The sequence below is a fragment of the Marmota marmota genome, unplaced genomic scaffold (assembly GCF_001458135.2).
Source record: "Marmota marmota marmota unplaced genomic scaffold, marMar, whole genome shotgun sequence".
Lineage (NCBI taxonomy): Eukaryota > Metazoa > Chordata > Mammalia > Rodentia > Sciuridae > Marmota > Marmota marmota.
Genome location: NW_026000026.1, coordinates 20,053,198 through 20,076,300, shown reverse-complemented (window position 1 = coordinate 20,076,300; position 23,103 = coordinate 20,053,198). Strand labels below are relative to the sequence as shown.

Genomic DNA, 23,103 nt, shown 5'->3' with positions numbered 1-23,103 from the left:
TTTGGACCACAACAGTAGGTAATTCTGCATCTCAAAAGCTGCATCAGTGTTTCTCTAGCTTAAGTGTGCAAGAGAAATGTCTGAGCACTTGTTAAAAGTGCAAGTTCCATCCGTAGGGATCTTTTCAATAGGCCCACTGGCTTCCATTACACCTGTGATAGGCTGTTGGGGGTGGGAAGTAACTTTCTTTGCAGGAATTCTGAGTCACCTGGGCCTTTAAAATGAGTACATCTCCTGTAAAATTGTTGGTTTGCAATTTCCTAAGTAATGCAATACTCATTGGTATGGTGTCTCTAACCTTTTGGTCTTCTTTGCATATGCTGTTCCTCTCCCTAGCCAGTCCTCTAAGCTTTCTCAACACTCTATCCAAATACACACTTCTGCTCTCTCATACATACAATACACATATCCTTTTCTTACTGTCTCTAGCTGTGTAACTACCACATTTACTTCAAGATACCTCTGCCCCAACCCCCATTCATCTTTGTTTTTTCAGTCTCCTATTTAGCACTATCATAATGGAATTTACCAGTTATTTTCTACAGTGTTAGTTTTGTCCCTTCTACTGGATTATGAGTAACTTGAGGGCAGGGACCATATTTTCTCCATCTCTGTCTTCCTTCCAGTGCTTTACATAGATACTCTTAAAAGTTTTACTTAATGCAATATTTGAGTCTCTTTTATGCTGTTGATAAACTTTATGCTGCAAATAGAATTTCCTGTGTTTTCATTTTTATAAAGGAACTTGGTAGTTTGTAGTGTTTGGAGTTTTTTTTTTTTTTTTTCTCCCCTTGGGAATGTGCTAGTTAGGTTCATTATTTTATCTGTCTAGCAGTCGAACAAACACATTGAGTTCTTACCAATGGCAAGGCACTGTAGGACTAATCATGTGCAATCAACAGCAGTTGGTTTTTAATGTCTCATTTTATCATACTCAGATACAATCAATTCTATGATGGAAACCTTTCTTTTACCCTTAGGCTTTTGCATGTGTTTCCCCTCTCATTGTCCAGAAAAATGTTGTCATACACTGAATACTGTTGCCTTGTTGGTATTAGTAAATGCAAGTAAATGAAATTGCAGTTGGTTGTAGTTCATTCTACTCACTAGCAGAGATAACTTAAGAACTACTTAAGAATTGACAAATTCAGCATTGCAGAATTCTGAACTGCCATTGCCCTACATGTTTACAAGTTTTAAAGAAAACAGACCAGTAATTCAGTTTGGACTTGGTTTTGGTTAGTCTTAAAACCATGTAAGGTTTATAAAGTAGGTGAGTATGTTTGTGAAGATCATTATTAGAGTTTGGGGGCAATAAAATTTTTTATACCAGATAAATATGGTGAAATGTGTAGACTGAATAAAAATATACACTTCATATAATGACATTCTTTACAGTGTAAAGTTTTTTTTTTTTTTTTTGTGTGTGTGTGTGTGTGTGGTGCTAGGGATAGAACCCAGCGCTTTGTGTATGTGAGGAAAGTACTCTACCAACTGAGCTATATCCCTAGCCCAACAGTGTAAAGATTTTTATGGGATAATTTTTCTTGGTTCACTTAAGTACTGTTTGCTCAGTTTTTAGGCTAAGGTTAATACAGAAACTGACAGGATAATTCATGTTAAGTCCAGGTACTCAAGAAACTTGTCCTTATTTTTTCTGATCGCATATGACCAGAGTATCCAGTTCTGGTGGTAGCACATGGAAGAAACTCAGTCTTTTTATCTGAGGTTTAAGTCTCTAAAATAAGGATGAAAAATTCCACATGTTCATGGAAAGATCGAAAGTGACTTTAATCATGGTAGCCTGAGAACTGTGAATGGATTCCTTTCAATTTGGGGTATACATCAGTGTTAGCAGGTGTCTTCCCTGACATGTATAAGGCCTTTTGGATAGAATACATGATTTTTTTTGGTACAGGATGACTAAAATTTTAGTATTAGAGTCTGTAGCGTTTAGTTCTAACTTTTTAATAGATGAAGAAATGAAGTAAGTATCTTGCTCAAGGTGACATGGTTTGCTTCTAGCACATCCAGAATAGAAAGCAGGCTTTCTTCTTTTGGGTACAGTGTCCCCTTCCATGACCTCTTCCTCCACCAGAGGTTGTCTTGTTTGTTGTTAGGATTTGTGTGCCTTTGTATTGGGAGTGGGGAAAGTGGACAGAGTAGTCTGCTATATTTGAGATATCCAGTTAGATAGGTAGGTAGCAAATGCTTGGTGTATGATATGCACTTTGCTATGTAAACTGGGGATACTAAGAGATGTGAGACAAAACTCCTTTCCTCAAAAAGACTATAGTCCAGGGGCTGGAGTTGTAGCTCAGCAGTAGAGCACTTGCCTCATACGTGTGAGGCACTGGATTCGATTCCTAGTACCATATATAAATAAGAAATAAAATAAAGGTTCATCAACAACTTAAAAAATATTTTTTAAAAAAGATGGTAGTCTAGTCAGAGTTGTAATAAAAATAAAAATATAGTATCTAAAGCACCTCTGTGAAACAGAATTTTCTGTTTGGATGGAACTGTATCTACATCTGGTGTGTCCAACATGGTCATCACTAGCCACATGTGATATGTGAAATATGACTGGTGCAACTAAGGAATTAAATTTTTTTTAATAATTTTTATTGTTGGTTGTTCAAAACATTACATAGTTCTTGATATATCATATTTCACATTTTGATTCAAGTGGGTTAAGGAATTAAATTTAAGGAATTGAATTTTTAATTAAATAGTTTCCTATTTCTATAGATACTATGTTGGACAGTAAGTCTGAGGTTTCAAAGAGGAGAGCTGCTGGTTGTGGTGGTACAGGCCTTAATCCCAGTGACTCAGGAGGCTGAGGCAGGAGGATTGCAAGTTTGAGGCCCACTACAGCAACTTAGTGAGAACTAAATAAAAAATAAAAGGACTAGGAATGTAGTTCAGTAATAAAGGACCCCTGATTCAATCCTAGTACCACCCCCGCCCCCCCCCAAAAAAAGGCTGGTAAATGGGGGCATGTGGGGTCTTCATATTTTCTTTGGGTAGACTAGAAAAAGCTATCTTTGGGGAGACATGTAAACAGAACCTGTGTTTTCTTCCTGTGACTTGAGTGTCGGATAGGATCTTTAATAGAATCTGGTACATAGGTGATTGCATTTTTTTCCAAGTTGATTGATATTTTCCTTGTGGGGTCAGTGGGACTGTAGAAGAGATTATGAACTGTGGTCCTTTTGCATTTATTAGTCATTAAGTTATATGGATGAACTTGAATTCACCTGTGTGCCTTAGAATCTAGCACATTTCATTTATTTGCTCAGTGTTTTGGCACCCTATACCTTGTTTTTCCCAAGAGAAGCAGGCATACCTTATAATGTGTACCTTGCATTTGTATGTCCCTGAGTATATTGACTTAGGTTGCTTATTTGATCTTCTTCTCTAAGTCGCTTTAGGTAGGTATTCTCCCTGTTTTACAGATGAAGAAACTGAAAAAGAAATGCCAAGTGACTTGTCCAAGGTCGTATAAGGAATGGAGTCAGACAAAAGGAAGAAGCATTGGACTTTGAACAAGAGTTGGAGTTTCTTGTTCTAGCTCTATTGTTATTTGATGTAACCCTGAGAAGGTCATAGCCTTAACTTTTTTTTTCTTACCTAGTGGCTATTGCAATAAAATGAAGTAATATGTGAAAGTTCTTTGAAAACAACCAGTTATACAAAGGTACATGAGATTTCCTGTAGTGTTTCTTTTGTATTATGCTGCTTTTACTACTCATCACATCAGTTATTGTATTAATACTGCATTATGGTGTCTTATTGATTTCTCTCTCATCCTGAGTATGAAAACTTCTGGGCAGCCATTGTGCCCTGTTTATATCTCCATACCTACATCTTAGGACAAACTGGATGCATAGAAAACATTTAGTAAGTGTTTAATGAAATAACTGATATGTGGATTTTCCTCATAGAGTTTTAAAAAATTGTTCTCTGTAGTTAAACTTGAAGCTGCTTGGGAACAGGGATGTTTATTTACTATTATATTCTCTGTGCTTGGTGCATAGAAGGCATGTAATAAATAGTGGTTGAATCAATTGATATACTTAATGTCAGGCAGTGGTCTTAGTATGTCCACCACTGTATTGATTATTATGGTAATTTGTTATTTAAACTAAACTTACATGTTACTCTGAGGAGGTACTTACAAGCTATAAGCTGTTGCCCGGCACACAGTCACCTGATAATAGAAACTTGCAGAAGGAAAACCTAGAATGGGTAGATATGGAGTTGAGAAGGAAATTAATGGATCTGCAGGGGAGCAATATCATCTTCCTGTATTCACTTCTGGAACACTAAAGGTGGCGACTTCTCTGCTAGCAGCTCAGGTTGACAGCAGATAGTCTGTGGGAGGAGATTTATCATTTGACTTCAGTTATGTCTTCATATATCTCACCACAGTGATCAACTCTGCCCTTCCCCTCAGTGTATTAGCCACATTAGACTTTACTGTTCTATTGTCTCTTTAGCTTATCTTGGACACTTTTGTCAAATTACTTTAATGGAAATTAATTTCCTGTTGTATCATTCCTATGGTAAAATTAAACTTTTATTCTCTGCCTCCAGTTTGTTCCTATATATTTATTTTTCTTTTTTTCAGCATTGATTTTTTTTTATTTACAGGTTTGTGACTTGACAGCCCATCCCTGACCTAGGCCCTGCTTCTTCTACAAAAGCAATCTGAAATGGAGCTTCTCAGTTGGCATGGGGGAGCCAGCATGCTATCTAGGCCCAGCCAAAGAACCAGGGGGAATAGTAGCTTTGAAACTCAAGCCACAGGCATTGGAAGGGAGGGAAGGAGGGCAGGACTTCTAGTTCAAATGGGCAGTGTACTGATGAAGTAGACAAGGAGGCTGGCGAGGTCTGTTCACCTGCCTGAGCCAGGGCCCCAAAGCTGGGCGAAGGGGTGGCAGAGCTGGGGAAGGGACAAGTCAAAAGAGTTTTGGAATCAGGTGAGGCCAGTTCAGGTCTTTCAGGCCCAGTAACCTCTCAGGACTCTATGTCTAGGAACACACCTCCACAGCCATACTTAAAACCATACCCACCCACACCCACTCCATGTGCATAGAGGTCTGCAACAGCATTGAACCCACCCTGGATTCCTAGGATGTCTCTGAATTGGTACCTAGCCCATGGGTCCATGGCAGGTGGAACTGCCAAGGGGATGGATCATCTGCATTGTTGCTGATTGGCCCCTCACAGACAACGATCCAATTGATATACACATTCACTGATTCTGACAGACATGTGATGGTCATCTAGAATTCCTCTGGGAATGCTATAGAAGAAATGACTCCAGTGTTGTGGTCATGGTCCATTTTAACATCATGAAACTTAAGTGGTTACAAAGGGTCAGGTGAACTGGGTCTCCAGGGTGTCTTCTTGGAGTTTGGCATCTGATTTGACTTTCTGCATCCCATGTCTATAGCTGGGTGAACCTGTACTCATCTCCCCTTCTATACATTTTTCTCCCATTGAGTTCTAGAAAGATAAATGTAAGTGATATTGCTGGGTTGGGTTACTTGTAAATGGTATTACTGAGTCAGGTTACCTGACATTATCATCTCTTGCTGTATACTGATAAACATTCTTGCTGTCCTTGATTGAATGCTTAAAAAATGGCATATCATTCTGAGGCTCCTTACAAATGTGCCATTTTATTAACACAGTTGGTCTGCTAGCAGACCCAGGGTAAATGGATCAAGGCACAGCAGGATCCTACCATGGTGCTGTCCCAAGAGGTGGATATGGATATGTATATTTAAGAGTAGGCTGGTGGGCTGGGGTTGTAGCTCAGTGGTAGAGCATTTGCCTGGCACATGTGAGGTGCTGTGTTTGATCCTTGGCAGCACATAAAAATAAGTAAATAAATAAAATAAAGGTATTTTGTCCATCTACAACCAAAAAAAATTTAAAAAAAAAGTAGGCTGGCATTTGCAAAACTGGGTTAAGTGGAATTCACCCTACTAAATCTGTTACACCACACTCTGCCCTCATCCTTTTATCCTCCCAATAGCAACAAAAATGAAGTTATAGGACCTGCGTAGTTGAGATGTAAACTTGGCTCCTGTGGCAAAGATGGGTCAGGGTGACTTCCAGGGTTCTTACTATGTCCTCCAGTATTGTTGTGCAGGTCTTCCTTTTCTTTTCTGAAATACTCATTTTATTTTCAGGCCAGCAGCATGTCATCCATAATGTGTGACTCTCTTTCCTCCCTCTTGAAGAATTACACTAATTCCATTACCAAAAGCAATGTGTGCATTTTATCTCAGATCAGAGGCAAAAACTAAACCATAGAAGTTGTTTTTAAGCTTACATGTGGATTTAAAGAAAAAAATTTTTTGTAGTTGTAGATGGACAGAATGCCTTTATTTTATTTGTTTATTTTTATGTGATGCTAAGGATCAAACCCTTTGCCTCACATGTGCTAGGTAAGAACTCTACCACTGAGATACAGCCCAGCCCCATTGTGGATTTTTTTAAAAAAGAAATTGAATTTAGTTTCCAGTATTTCAAGAGAAGGATATTTCACAGAAATATTCAAATTCCTGTGTGTCTTAAAAATTATATTATCTTTTCTAGTTGGATTATCATTTACTGAATAGTAGCTGTGCCTTTTAATCAGAGCCTGTATACTCCATTTTGCCATAGTGCCACCCTACCCACTTTATTGCTTACTACACTTAGTTCTTTCTTTATTTATTTTAATTAGGTATATATGACAGCAGAATGCATTTTGATTCATTTTACACAGTTGTAGCACAACTTTACATTTCTCTGGTTGTACACCATATATGCAGTTATACATGTACCTAGGGTAATGATGTCCATCTCACTCTACCATCTTTCCTGCCCCCTACCCCTCTCCGCCTTTGCCCAATCATACTTCCTCCACTTTTCCCATGCCCTCCCCCTGCATTATGGATCAGCATCCATTTATCAGAGAGAACATTTGGACTTTGATTTTTTTGGGATTGGCTTATTTTGCTTAGCATGATATTCTCTAACTCCATCCTACACTTAGTTCTTTAACTGGTGGTTTTCAGTCTTCACAGATCTAATACTTGGTAATGATTTCTGTTTTTTAATCATGAAATTAATAGATAATGTCTAATGTACTGTCTTCCAGAATTTTTAAGAAATCAATGGAACTCTATTACAAATGAAAAACATAAATTATTGCCTTTCTAATACAATTAGTATTTCAGCAAAAATACTCAGGAACAACTATACAAAAGAGCATAATAAAGTTGCCAGATGCTCATATGTATAAGTTGAGAAGTGAGACAGTATTATGATACTTTTTCTGAAGTTTGACATTTTTAAGTACAGGCTAAAGAAGTATACATGTAGTTCCTGTGATTGTGTTTCTGACAACAGTGTGTGGTATTAGCAATTCATTCCATGAGTGGCATGGCCATTGGGGATAGAATTTTCCTAGAATAATAAATTATTTCTAGAAAATCTAATGTATTAAAATTTATTTTGTATTTATATGTAAAATTGAGTTGAATTTTGATACTTAGTTCAGAACAGTGATTTTTCTGGCAGATGTTTAAAAGTCATGTGAGACGCAGTATAATTGTTCATTGTGCAGGACTGCCTCATGCATTGCAGGATGTCTCGATTTCCTGAATGCCTGAAAATACCAACAGCCCACCCAGTCATTATGTTAACCCGAACACACTTAATATTCTCACAGTGCCCCCTTGAGGGCAGGGTTTTTCTATTAAAAATCATTGACCTTACGTTTTGAGTATGTTCTTATTCCTAAACAGAGTTAAGTTTTACTGCTTGTTTTGCTAGTTTAATAGGTACAAAAAAATAATACCTTAAGGTTACTTTACTTTGAACTTCTTTGATTTCTTTATGTTTGTTTCTGATGTTTATTTTCCTTTCATTGTTTTGTTAAAAATATTTTTAGTTGTAGCTGGTTGCAATACCTTTATTTTGTTTATTTAGTTTTATGTGGTGCTGGGGATCGAACCCAGGGCCTCACACATGCTAGGCAAGTGCTCTACCACTGAGCTACAACCCCAGCCCCCCTTTCATTGTTTTACTTAATATGTTTGTGACCATAGTCCAGTTCTTTGTCTTAATGTATTTTTTTTTCTTTTTAGTATTTTGTTAAAATATAGCATCTGTTTTTCTGATATGTACCTTTCAACATTTCAATATTGGGTGCCTGTGACTACCTTTTCATTGTAGTCTTTCTCTAACTTTCTATTTACAGGTTTCTTGAGAGCATTTATTTCAGCTGGGTTGGTATAGTGCATGCCTGTAATTCCCAAGGCTTGGGAGGCTGAGGCAGGAGGGTTGCAAGTTCAAAACCAGTATAAGCAACTTAGCAAGACCCTGTCTCTAAATAATATATAAAAAAGGAATGTAGCTCAGTGGTTAATCATCCCAGGCTTCAATCCTTGATACCAAAAAAACCTTCCCAAAACCCAAAAATGGCATTTTCATTTTCTTACATTCAGTCATTTAAAAATTACTGTTTAGAGAATGGAAATGTATTACATTTAAGAACTTTAAAAATGTTTTGAGTACGGTAGAATTTAAGAGCTATTAATTCTGCTTTGATTGGTCTTTTGTAGAGTTTTTAAAAGAATGATACTTCATTCTTCAGATTTGGAGCAGTGGTAGCCAATTCTTTTCTTTTACAGTACTGGAAATTAAATCTAGGGGCTTATACAACTGCTGAGCTACATCCCTATGCCTAGTAGCTGTTTCTTAAAAATGCATATTCATAGACTCAAGTCTAAACCTACAGAACCAAAATTTTCTAGAAATGGCGCCCAGGAATCTGCATTTCAACTAGAGTCTTCTAGATGATTCTTATGTGTACAGTGGAGTTTAAAAGCTAGTTTAGCTTTTTCAATCCCAAAAAACCAAAGACTGAATATTTTCTCTGATAAGTGGATGCTAATCCATAATGGGGAGGGGCATGGGATGAGTGAAGGAATTTTGGATTGGGCAAAGGAGGGGGGCATGGGGATAGGAAAGATGATGGAATGAGACGGACATCATTATCCTAGGTACATGTATGATTGCACAAATGGTGGGACCCTACTTCAAGTATAACCAGAGGAGTAAAAAATTGTGCTCCATTTGTGTACAATGAATTGAAGAGCATTCTGCTGTCATGTATAACTGATTAGAACAAATAAAAATTTAAAAATATTTTTATTAGTTATTGATGGACCTTTCACATGCTAGGCAATTACTCTACCACTGAGCCATAACCCCCCAGAATAAATAAAATTTTTTTTTAAAGAGAGGTGAGAGAGAGAGAGAGAGAGAGAGAGAATTTTTAATATTTATTTTTTAGTTTTCGGCGGACATAACATCTTTGTTTGTATGTGGTGCTGAGGATCGAACCTGGGCCGCACGCATGCCAGGCGAGCGCGCTACCGCTTGAGCCACATCCCTAGCCCCAGAATAAATAAATTTTAAAAAATAAAAAAGGAAATATATTTTCAATCCCGCTAATCAGATTTCTCCAGGAAATATAATATTTGCCATTTGTTTTATATTTTTTAGCCTCCATGTTAATACAAATAAATAAATTAATTAAAAATGTAAAANAAAAAAAAATATATATATATATATATATATATATATATAATTTTTTCCCAATTTAAAATAATCAACAATAAATAAAATATTGCTTAGAATTCTAATTAAAATTCTAATTCTATCACCTTTTACTGTCAATGTCTACAAACACTCCAAGCTGTAGCCACAAATAACTACTGATGATTGCTCAAACCAAACAAATTCTTTCACACCCTATGTAACTAACTGTTCATACTACTCCTGCTAATTGAAAAGCCATCCCTGAGTTGAGATTAGTGCCTCTTTGTTGCTGAGGCTGGCTTTGAACTCGTGATCCTTCTGTCTTAACCTCCCGAGCAAAATTATAAATTTTATATGAAAGAATAACTAACTGCCTTGAATAACTAATAAACTTGAAAAAAGAACAGAGTAGAAGGGATTTCCTTTCAAGATATTGAAATGTTTTATGTGCTTGGCATAGTTGAACAGAATAGTCATAGATTCCAGTATAAATGAGAATTTAATATATGACAAAATTGGCATTTCAGTTCAGTGAGATAAGGAGGACATATTTTTAATAGATGATACTGGCACAACTGTGTATTGAGAAAAAAAATAAAATTGAGCCTTTCCTATACTTGTAGGAAAGTAAATTCTATCACTTGTAGAAGTAAATTCCATATGAATATAAAACTAAAATGTGATAAACCCCTTGATGTCTTGCTGGGAAATCTAGGACATTACATGTACTTATTAGGGTGATGTTTTCAAACTTCTTTACCACAACTGATAATATGAAATGTATTTTACATTGTGACCCAGAACATAATGCATTTGTAAAAAAATGAAACAAGTTTCACAGAACATTGCTTGCCTTTACTATGTGTGATGCCCTTGATGTATGTCCTCTTCCATAATTTTTAAAAGTAGAAATATTTCCCATTTTATTTATTTCATGATCCACAGTTTGAAAAACATTGGTAGAGGGCATAGGGAGTAGAAACCTTTAGAACCAGAAATTGGGGGCTGGGGTTGTCGCTCAGTGGTAGAGCACTTGCCTAGCACGCTTGAGGCTCTAGATTCAATCCTCATCAATTTTATTTATTTATTTTACGTAAAAATAAATAAATCAAATGAAGGTATTGTGTCCAACTACAACTTAAAACAAAACAAAAATCCAGAAGTTGTAAAATAAAAGTAAATACTTGGCTAGAACAATGAAATATTTACCTCATACCTATCAAATTAGCAAATTTATAAATAATGCTGATTCCTAGCAGGAAAAGATTTATTGATTCCTAATGTATATGGGAGTTACTACAGCTTTTTTGGGGAGCAGTCTGGCAAAACCTTTTCACATTAAAAATATATTTACCCAGGGCTGGGGATGTGGCTCAAGTGGTAGCGCGCTCGCTTGGCATGCGTGCAGCCCGGGTTCGATCCTCAGCACCACATACAAACAGAGATGTTATGTCCGCCGAAAACTAAAAAATAAATATTAAAAATTCTCTCTCTCTTTAAAAAAAAAAAATATATATATATATATATTTACCCTTTGATCTAACAGTTTCACTCTTTGAGAACCTATTCCATAGAAATAGAAAGGCTACTCTTAAAGATACATGAACAAACATGTTTATTACATCATCGTTTTCAGATGACAAAAGAATAAAAGGAAATGATGCAAATGTACATTATTAGAAACTGGTTGAATAATTTATGCTACACCCGTACCATGGACTGTTACACAGCCAGCAAAAAAATCTTATTAGTTGGTAGAATATTCATGAAATATTTACTATTGAATGGAGAAAATAAAATTAAATACCAAAAAAAGTATATAATCCTTAGATGTGTGTGATATAAATTATTTTAATGTGTTTGAGGTAGGGTGGAGCAAGATACAGGAGAAAGTATTAAGTTGTTAACATGATCATCCAGGGAAGTAAGTTATTTGGACAGGGAATAAAGCCAAAATAAAAATGAAAGGGTGAAAAACTACACTAATAAATCCCTGTAATAAAATATCCTTGTGCATTTATATAAGAGACTATGTATTGTATATGTACATTATACTGTATATATGTTATATGTATATTGTATGACATCCATATACGTGTGTGTATATATGTGTTAATAAAGAAGAAAAATGTATGGGAATAAGTTATCTTCTGATAATGATGGTTGCCTATTAGAGCTTTCCTTTTTTCCCCATTTCTAAGAGAGCTTATTTCAGGGAGGTACCAGGATATTCTTAGGAGAATTCCTTATAAATCATAAGGAACCTGAAGCAATTTCAGTTGTCAGACACATCCACTCCTCCATTAAATTATAGGTACCTTGTTAGATAGTGGTCTTTTCCTCCTGCCTTTTAATTTGCAGGGACAGATTCAGAGGAAGGCAATCAGAAGATCCTCATATGGTTGCTAGGCCCAGAGTTTCTCAGGCTCCAAAAGAAGCTGAGTAGTTTGAGTAGGATGATAGAGGAGAGAGAAAGTGATGGGTTTCTGTATATGGAACAAAGAAAGAAAGCTAGTTTGGGACTAGACTGTGAATGACATTGTCAGGCTAAGGAGTTTGATTTTCATTCTGTAGACTAAAGATTTGCAAATGCCATATGCTCTTGAAAAAACACTAATATTTAGTGAGCTGGAATGAAGTTTTGCAGGATTAAAATTAAACAATGCTAGTCTCTTCTCACTTTGAAGAAGAAGTAGCTTAAAGGGTAGAACTTTTATATATATATATATTTTAATTGTTGATGGACCTTTATTTTATTTATTTGTATGTAGTGCTGAGAATTGAACCTAGTGCCTCAGGCATACTAGGCAAACACGTTACCACTGAGCCACAACCCCAGTCCCAAAGGGGTAGAACTTTTTTTTTAATATATATATCTTTATTTATTTTTATGTGGTGCTGAGGATCAAACCCAGTGCCTTACATGTGCGAGGCGGGCACTCTACCACTGAGCTACAGCCCTAGCCCCCCAAAGGGGTAGAACTTTTAAAAGATTCATTGTACCTGTGTATTTTGCTTAAACTGCGGGCTGAGTAAAACATTCAGAAAAGGTGATAGAAATGAGTTGAAAAGGACTCAACATTCTCAATTCTCTGAGTATGATTTCTATGGTTGTAGTATTTACATTGCATTCATACAGGTATGTTTTCTGCAACTAAAATTCCTCATTTGTATGGCCAACTTAGATATAACTTCATGGAGAGCAAACAGCATGTGCAGAAGCAGTACCAGCTGGGGAGAATGTATAGGATAGGGGGAGGCAGTATGTGCCATGTGTATTGGAGCCCAGCAGATTTGGGTTCAGAATCCAGCTCTACCCTGTTAGAGCTCTGGAGCCTCATGTAAAAAGCAGACCTTTCTATGCTGTTGACTTTTTCATCTGTGAAATAGGCATAACATTATTGCATATTCATAAGGTTGTTTTGATGATTGCTTGAGTAAAATGTAGTAAATATATAATAAGCGGCTGCCTTTAAAATGTTTTCTAAAGAATACTGTGAATTCCAGATGTCTGTTACTGGAAATTTGAGTGATGTTCTTGCAAGAAATGAATTATTCTCAAAGAATTTGAAAGTCTAATTTGAGGACGTTGGTAGAAAATTGCAGGGGTATGTTTTTAGTGCATAATAGGAGCAGTTGTCTCTCCTTTATGGAGAGATGTTCCAAGACCTCTAGTGCATGTCTGAATCCTTGGGTAGTACTGAACCCTACAGGCTGGTATAGGCTGCACACTTTCTGACACAAATATGTTGCTATTAGAGCACATTTTTCTGTTTATGTTTTTATCCACAAATTTAATGCCTTTTCGGTCTTTACTAAGCACTTCTCACTTACTATGGCAGTAGCCTTTGCAGTTTGAGATCCAACAGTAAGACTAATATGAATTTCTTTTTCTTTCACAATTTCTTTGATAGACATGTCATTCTAATTATAGAGCTTAGTAACCTCAGCACAGGATTTTTTTCTCTTTTTAGGTCAAGAACTTTCCTTTTTTCACTCAAAGTGATCATTTCATGGCTTACCTTTGGCATATCTGTGTTGCTAACACCACTACTCTTACACTTTGGGACCATTATTAGGTAAAATAGAGGTTACTTGAACATAAGCATTATATACCATGACAATTGGATAATGGAGATGGCTTCTAAGTGACCCGTGGAACGGGTAACACATACAGTGTGGATATACTAGACAAGTGGATGGTTCACAGCCCAAGCAGGATGGGCTGGGATGGCTCAAGATTTCATCATGCTACTCAGGGTATCATGGTTTCTGGAAATTTTCATTTAATATTTTTGGACCACAGTTGACTCTGAGTAACTGAAACTGGAAAGTGAAACCATGGATAAATGGGGACTGTGTTGCTCAAAACTGTTAACTAAAAAATCTGGGTCTGAGTGAAATCTTTTTGTCTCCTTTCCTCTTTAGAATACTTCATTCTCCCAACCCCGCCTTATGGAACCATCTTCATGTTGTAAGGGTCCCAGAGCTGATCATTTTATTCCCCTGCACAGTGGTCATTTTCTCCAGGGCTTCTGAGGATTTTTTGGAGAAGTGCTCAGACAGCTGCTTCTCAGGGGTCTGCCTTCCTATTTCATCTTATCATGAGGTCATTTTGTGATATTCCCCAAACATTTAGATATTATTTTTTTCTGTTTTCTAGCTATTGTATATTTATGGCCTTTTTAAACATCTTGTCACCTAGAGTAAATTTTTTACTAGTTTGCAGTAGTATAATTTGACATGCATTTCTGTTTTGTCTTTTCAGGTGCCATTTGGTTAGTACTTTAGCGGCACGATGTACTCTGAGTGGAGGTCCCTGCATTTGGTGATTCAGAATGATCAGGGTCATACCAGTGTGCTGCACAGCTATCCAGAGAGCGTTGGGCGAGAGGTCGCAAATGCAGTGGTTCGTCCTCTTGGGCAGGCATTAGGCACCCCTTCAGTGGCTGGTAGTGAGAGTTTGTTAAAAACTGACAAAGAAGTAAGTGTTGATTCATTTCCTTCTATTATGTGAAAATATAAATTTGCTACTGAAAAGTTTATTTAATGTTGATTTTTAAATGAAGTTCTGCCCAATGTTCTGTTGACTTCTCAGTTTTGATCTCTTTGAGATTGAGGGGTGGGGTTTGGAGTTTGTAGAGATTATAAGGAATGGATTTTACCTTTTCATTACTGGGGCTTTCAGCTAGCCATGCCCAATTCTCCACTTGAGTTAAGTGCCCAAGACAGAGACTTGAATGTTGGATTCTTTCCCCTAATTTCTATTTCTGGGTGTTTTTGGAAGCCCTCATCCCTACCTCCAGATACCCCCTAACTACAAGCCCATTTTACATCAAATTTTCAGGCTACATGTATGGCTGAGTTTGAGCTCTTCCATCTTCTCAGTCCCTGCCTGGCTTCCAGCTTTAAGAGTGCCATAGAAACTGGGTGTGGTGGTGCCCACCTATAATCCCAGAGACTCACGAGGGTGAGGCAGGAGGATTGCAAGTTCAAGGCCAGCCTCAGCAATTTAGCAAGACCCTATCTCTAGTAAGATATTTAGTGAGACCCTATCTCTAGTAATATAACCGAATAGTAGATCACCCCTGGGTTCAATTCCCAGGACCAAAAAGGAAAAAAAAGAGAGACAAGAGTGCTATAAAGCAGATGAGCTCTTCATGTTGTAAGCCCAAGTCATGCTTGCCATTTCTAAAGATAAGGGACTGTTGGAGTAGTTCACCTTGGAGCTTGTCCTCTGTTTTTGGGTGTAGGGGATTGGATTAACCTCAGTGGAAAGTGATAAAGGAGTCCCAAGAATGGGGCAATTCTGTAGGACCTTGCTAGTATGAGATTTAGCTAAGATGTGCAATTAAAACTTTGTCTCCTTGAGGAAACTCATGCAACCTTCAGGCTTCAGGTGTACGAAACCCTTTACCAGTTTCTTAGATCCTTTTTTCCTCTGTATTTTTTTGTTTTGTTTTTGGTACCAGGATTGAACCCAGGGGTGCTTAACCATTGAGCCACACCCCCGACCCTTTTTTATATTTTATTCAGAGACAGAGTCTTACTGAGTTGAGAAGTACCTTGGTAATCTGCTCAGGCTGGCTTTGAACTTGTGATCATCCTATCTCAGCCTCTGGAGTTGCTGGGATTACAAGTGTGCACCACCGCACCTGGCACCTCCTTACTTTTTGATCTTTCATCAAGGACAGATTAGACTTTGATATGAGGTGAAAGCTTGCGGCTCTAGAGGCAGTTTGTTGATACTCTTTTGGCCGTAGATCACTAAAGGGTGAAGTCCTTCAGTTAGAGGAGCATTTTTCTCTCACCAAAGGCTCTTAGACTTACCTCTTAGCACAGGCCCTGGCACACTCCTCTGGTTGTGGCTATGACCCCTTGCTACCTTCCCATGGGAAGAGATGGCATGTGGGTAGATAGAGGCTCCCTGGTGTAGCCCTTGTTTATTCTCCTTTCCTACCCTCTAGAGGAGATGAGAGTAGTTCTTGAATACTGTATCTTCTAGAATTATACAGTTCAACTACTGTGTGAAGATATTACCAAAGATGTCTTCTCCTTTTTCTTTTTATCTGATATTTAGTGACCTGCAACTTCCTTTAAGATCTCTTGTGTTGCTAAAACCTGACACACCACTCCTAATTTGTCAGCCACTCCTAATTTGGCACAGCTTCACTGTGTTGCTCTAGACCTTAACATTTATTGCTGTTAAACCATATATTTTCTACTTTGAGCCTTTGTAGTTTTTGAGTTTAAAACATGTTATACATGTACATATCTTTTCATATTTAACTTTAATTTTAGTTTTAAGTCTTCTCGAATCCTGAATTTCTGTCCAAAAAGCTGGCCACAGTTTTTATCTTTATGATAGATAGCTACAGATGATCAACATGTAATCTGTTGTTAAATTAAAATTTTGGGGCAGGAGCTGAGGTCATAGCTCAGTGGTAGAGCTCTTGCTTAGCATGTATAAGGCCCTGGGTTCCATCTCTAGTACTGAAGAAAAAAAAAATCTTGGCAGGGCCTTTGGCATACCACTGGATGGAACCTTTTTTTGAAATATCTTGGTGTAGTAATCCATTGTGATTCTCTCTTAATATCTTGACTAGTTGTACATCCAGGTACTTCATTATCTTATGGGATATATGTCTCCATCTTGTCATAAGGAAATTTCTTGCCAAAGCCCGGATACCCCTGTGCCAGAGAAAGATATTAATTAATTAAGAATAGCTTCAAATTTCTAGTTAGAAGACCAAGATTCAAGTTTTTTTTTTAATATTTATTTTTTTAGTTAACACCTTTATTTCACGTGTTTATTTTTGTATGTGGTGCTGAGGATCGAACCCAGGGTCTCGCACGTGTGAGGCGAGCGCTTTACTGCTGAGCCACAACCCCAGCCCAGGGTTCAAGTTTTTAGCTTCACCATTTACCAAACAGTGATGGACTAAATTGCTTAAACTTGCTAAACTAAAGTTTTCTTTCCTCTCTTTTTTTTTTTCTTTCTTTTTGGTACTGGGGGATTGAACCCTGGGGTGCTTTACCACTGAGCTATGTCCCCAGCCCTTTTCTTTCTTTCTTTTATTTTTTTTTAAATATTTTGTTTTTTAGTTGTAGTTGGGCATAATACCTTTATTTTATTTTATGTAGTGCTGAGGATCGAATCCAGCACCACTCATGTGCTAGGTGAGTGCTCTACCACTGAGCCACAACCCCAGCCCCCACTTTTTCTTTTTTTTATCTTGAGACAGGGTCTTGCTAAATTGCTGAGGGTCTCTCTAATTTGCTGAGGCTGGCCTGGAACTTGCAGTTTTCCTGCCTTAGCCTCCTAGGTCAATGGGATTACCTGTGTACCTTACTATGCCCCGTTTCAGTTTTCTTATGTGTAAACTGAGAACAATTACCCTCTCACACAGGGTTAATATGATAGTTAGATGATTTTTATGCAAGTGGTTTATAAATTGCAAGGACTATACAGTTGTTAGCTCACAGGAATCCTAATTAGTAAAGGAATGAAGCTTGTCTGGCATAACTTGATTTTTTTTTTGAGCAGATTGGTTCTTAGTGATTATGTTCCCTTTTTATAAGTGTTCACTGATCATCTACTTAAATTGGTCCCAGAATTTTGTTTGGGATTCCCTTAAATATTAAAGTCTGTAGTGTCTGGAATATAATATCCTATTCTTTTCTGAATTAGGGTATTTCTCCTTTCTCAGATCACTGCATCCACTCTTTATGACTGCAAACAATATTTTACCAGTCTCTTGGGCAATTTCAGCCCTTAGTATGTAATTCAGGGGGGTCAGGAGGCTGAGACTCCTTTAGTACAGCCAAGTGCCTTGTTAAGATCTTACCCTCAAAACGAATCTAGTTTTTGTGTGTAACTATAATGCTCCAATAAAAATGTTTTAAAAAGATCTTACCCAACTCCAGTCCCTTCACACCTACCCATTTTAAGTATTGTTTTCTTTGGCAGAGAAGACAGTTGTAAAACAAGAGCCCTTTTCCTTCCTGTCATTTGCTCCTATTACTGTTGTATAATCTGGAGATGGAATGAGATTGAATTTATGTATCTGATTTCATAAATGATACATATTCCTGTTGCAGATTAAATAGAGAAAAAAAATCTAAAATTTTCTATTTTTGTGCTTCCAGTATTTATGGAAAATTGAAATGACTTTATTTCACAGAGGGAACAGTAATAATGTCTAAAGGGTAAAAATAATTCATTTTCAGAGCCAGTTGCAGTGGCGGATTCCTGTAATCCCAGCGACTTGAGAGGCTGAGGCAGGAGGATTGTGAGTTCAAAGCCAGCCTCAGCAACTTATCGAGACCCTGTCTCTAAATAAAACATAAAAAGGGATGGAGATGTGGCTGAGTGGTTAAGTGCCCCAGTGTTCAATCTGCAGTACAAAAAAAAAAAATTTTTTTTTCTGAAATCCTTTGGCTTGGGAAATGTTAATGTCTGACACATGAAAATTGTATTGTCTAGAATAAATTTGATATATATATATATATAGATAGATAGATAGATAGATAAGTATAATATCAATTTAGAGGTTTTTGGCAATAAAAAAGCTTATCATTTTAACTTAGTCTCCTGAGATATAGATAGGGATATATAATAATTCTATATGGATATTTTCTTTTGTTTAGGTAAAATGGACCATGGAAGTAATTTGCTATGGACTGACCCTTCCACTGGATGGAGAGACTGTAAAATATTGTGTTGATGTGTATACAGACTGGATTATGGCTTTAGTGTTGCCGAAAGATTCTATTCCATTGCCAGTTATTAAAGAGCCTAATCTATATGTTCAAAGTATACTAAAACACCTACAAAATCTTTTTGTACCAAGGTAAGATATACCCGTCTATCTGGCTTATTATTTAGACCATAACAAAACATTCATAAATGTTACTTTATTATATATAGAAGCTGATTTCATCATTAGTTCTTTGACCATTGACTTATTCATTCAGTTAAAAAGTATATTAATATGAATCAGAAAGATGGGCTTATATAATGTTTACCAGGTGTTATAAATAATTGTGTGTTCATTTTAAAGGATTTTGGCTTTTCTTCTAAGATCTGATAGCTGTTAAATATAGTGCTCAAAAAAACATACTTTTGCCTGACATAAGGCTTGTCTCCACTTGAGCTAAAGGCAACTAAGCCTTCTACCTTAAATGAATCTTCCCTGTGAGAAGATGAAGCTTAGAGAAAAAAAAGAAAGAAAGCTTGAAATTATTATAGCCAAATTTATGATGGGCCTAAAGATTACTCTTGAAAATTTGTTACTATTTTTTTCCTATCTTCTGAGGAAAAGGTCTTAAATATCAAAATGTAGAATATCTGCCTTGTTTTTGCTTACATTTTTTTTTTTTCCTGATTGTGAAACTATTATGTCTGCTAGGGTTGAAGGTACAGCTTAGTGGTGAAGTGCTTGCTTAGCACGTGCAAGGCCCTGGGTCCCATCCTTACTGCATGTTTGTGCTGCGCACACACACACACACACACACATACACACAGTTATTATATATCCTTATAATAGATTCTGGGAAATAAAGAAAAGAATGGAGAAGAAACCATTAGTTGCCTGCCTATTTATGAGTGTCTGTTTTCAGATATTGTTTTATGTCTGAAAGGGGCAGTGAGGTTTTTCTCCTTTTGGAAAAGTTCTAGTTGGGAGAACCAGAACTTTGGTCTGTCAGATGATGAAGGAATTTGAATCACTCAAAAACCAACTTTCTGAATTTTAACTTCCTAAATTTAGAATGAAATTTGCTTTGGAAAATCCAAATTAAAGAAGACAAATCTTGGCTGTGTGTAGTCTTCCATCTTAATCTTCCAAGTCTCTGGGTGCACACTTCCAGAGACTTGGAAGACTAAGATGGGGAATTGCAAGTTCAAGGCCAACCTCAACAACTTAGTGAGAGCCTCAGCAACTTATCAAGACCCTATCTCAAAATAAAATAAAATAAAATAAAAAAGACTGGGCCTATACCACAATGGTAAGGAGCCCCTGGGTTCAGTCCCTAGTACTCACCCCACCCTACCCTGCAGGAACAAAACAAAACAAAAAAACAAGTCTCCATTAAGGACTTTGGTAATAGATTCAGGTATAAACTTTTTACCTGTTAGGAAGTACAAGTTGTAATCTGGCCCTTAACTAGATTAGCTGCTGCTAATTCTGTGAGTACTGCTGTTTAGTCAGACTCATAAAGTAAACATTCATTTAAGACTCCTTAAAGATCTGTCCCATCATCATCTTCCCTTTGTCCTCTTCCTTTTCCTTCTCTCTATCACCTCGCTGTCCACATCTCACTTTTATTGCTTCATTTTAATTTCAGTCTTGCAATGAGAAGCCTTACCAGTTTCCAGCCCACCGGCTCACAGTAAACACACCCCCTCTGAATTTGTAGGGTACTTCCTGTATTACTCTTGTATCTCAGTGTTTTGTTGCTTATCCTTTAAAATGTGTTTCCTTTTCCCATCTAACCAGCTTGAGAGCAGAAACCGAGTTGTCTATATTTTGGGTTTTCTGCTGTACCAGATGCAGTACTAGTACTACATTAGGTGTGTATCAAAAGCCTGTTTCTTGTGTTTATTGACTACAAATGGAAATAATAACAATAAATGTCTCAAGAGTAATTAGCAAGTTGTAGGCAAGTAGGTTCTTTTAAAATGTTATAGTTTTTAATCTTTCTTTTAAAAATATTTTTAGCAGTAGATGGACATAATAACTTTATTTATTTTTATGTGGTGCTGAGGATCAAACCCAGTGCCTCCCACTGCTAGGCAAGTGCTGTATCACTGAGCCACAACCCCAGCCTAGTTTTAATCTTTCTTATTATCCCATTTAGAAGACCAATTTACTGAATTTTTTTCTTTGCGTATGGGATGATCTTATGAGTAGTATTGGTACTGTATCTCTTTCTTTGTACCTTTACCATTTCTCAGTGCTTAGTTACTTTGAACTGCTGGGAAAAAAATCAAAAAACAAAAACTAATGGTCTTTGAGTTAATTGGGCTTTGTGTTTACTTTTCTTTTTGAGAAACATGACTACTTTATTAATTGTTCTATTTGGTAATTGTTTTCTTCAAAGTATGTATGCATAAGATTAATCCATTTTGAAAAGGCACTGAACTGAGTTAGAGTTCTCCTTGCCAATAAAGTTATATGAAGATTAGTTGAATATTTTATAGTGTTAAATATTGGGAGTTATGATCTAATTTTGGAAGTGTCAGTTTTAAAAAATTCAGAGCAAATTTGTCGTTTTCCTTAATTGTTTTTACATAAACTGACTCTCAAAATATGGGAAACTGCCTTTACCATTTTGTTAGAAACCCAAGTCAGAGTAGATGTACCCTTTTCTCTTTTGCCCTTCAGTTTGTTTGTTTTTCAAAATTAGTGAAAAGTAAGCCATCTTTAAAGTTGATGAGGGTTTTAATAGCTCAAGTATACTGTGTTTTAAGAAATGTAAGGTTATTCTAAAGCAAAGGTCAGCAAACTTTTTTTTTTTTTTGTGAAGAGCTGGGTATTAATATCTTCAGCTTTGCAGGCCATGTGGTGTTAGAACTAGTCAACCCTGTTAGTGCAGCAGGAAAGCAGCCATAGACTACATAAACAAAGGAGCATGGCTCTGTTCCATTAGAACTTATGAAAGCACAGGGTAGGCCAAATTTAACCTATTGGCCATAGTTTACTGGCTCCTGTTCTAAAATAGTTTTACTTAATACCACAAGTTACATTTAAGGATATTGGAGGAAAGAAAAATCTCTGGTGTTTAGACTTTCTGCTCACTTTTATATAAAGATTACTTTGTTTCTCCTAGCATTAGGAATTTGGATCCTGCTCCTGAATTTAGGCCTTTTTTTGTGTGTGTGTGGTGCTGGGGATTGAACCCAAATGTAGGCCTTTTGAATGAAACTAACATACAGAAGAGCATTTATTTCCTTTCCTGCTACTGGGAAGGTACCTGGAAATAGTGAATAAGCCTCAAGTACCAATGGAGGCATGCAGAATATTATTGCTAGTTTGGAAGAGTCAGCCCCAGGACCACTAGTGGTATTTTTATTTCTTATTGTGGGCTTCCTCTTCTATGACTAGGTAAGGTTTGGGATATTATGTAATTTTGTTTTGTTTTGTTTTTGGTACTGGGGGTTGAACCCAGGGCTTCTTTACCACTAAACTTCATCCTAGCCCTTTTTATTTTTTATTTTGATTCAGGGTCTGACTAAATTGCCAAGGCTAGCCTTGAACTCAGCCTCGTGAGTCTGTGGGATTACAGGTGTGCACCGCCATGCCTGGCTTACTATGTAGTATTTTGTTCTTCCTCAAGTAAGCCACTGCAACAAAGATGAACTTGAGCCTCATGAATTTAAATGGACTGGATTCACCTCCAGCTGAATGTGGGATATTTCCTTGCTTTTTTGAGCTCTTGGCCCTTCCTAGGTGATTGTCTTTTCATTTTGCTTTAGGTTTGTTTTTTTAAGAGAAAATTTAGTGGTGTCATTTGATTGCAATGTAACTCCAGGGTAAGTGTTTTCTGGATAATGATCTGGAATCTGGGATTCTCTATTCTATTGTAACTCCAGGGTAAGTGACCAGTTTTCTGGGTAATGATCTGGAATCTGGGATTCTCTATTCTATTGTTGAGGAAGGAAAGGAGCACTCTTTTTCCCCCCCCTTTGGGGAATTTCTTGAGGAGGCTCTGAAATTCCCTACCCTGAATCAGACATATTTCTGTCAGTTCTTTGTGACAAATCACAATATACAGAAACTTGGTTTCAGGGTTTTTGTTATTGTTGTTGTTGTTTTAAAGTAATATTGTAGATTGTGTCTTGGAATTGAAATGAGAAATCTGGAGGTCAGCTCACTATTTGCTTATATAGTGGTTTCCCTCCTATTCTCAAAAATTCTCAGGTGATCCACCTTGGGAAATGGGGTGAGGGACTGGGATTAGGATTTTTTTTTTTTTTTTTTTTTTTTT

At 36.9% G+C, this 23,103-nt stretch overlaps 1 protein-coding gene across 1 annotated transcript in view; it reads left to right on the top strand.

The window, feature by feature from the left end:
• Positions 1-23,103, top strand: part of LOC125618993 (ral GTPase-activating protein subunit beta-like) — a 61,693-nt gene that overhangs the window by 1,060 nt on the left and 37,530 nt on the right. Inside the window, exons 2-3 of the mRNA XM_048810956.1 lie at positions 14,381-14,596; positions 18,763-18,965. Of these exons, the coding sequence (XP_048666913.1) occupies positions 14,411-14,596; positions 18,763-18,965 (389 nt within the window). The 5' untranslated portion in view covers positions 14,381-14,410. The remainder of the gene's footprint in view (positions 1-14,380; positions 14,597-18,762; positions 18,966-23,103) is intronic.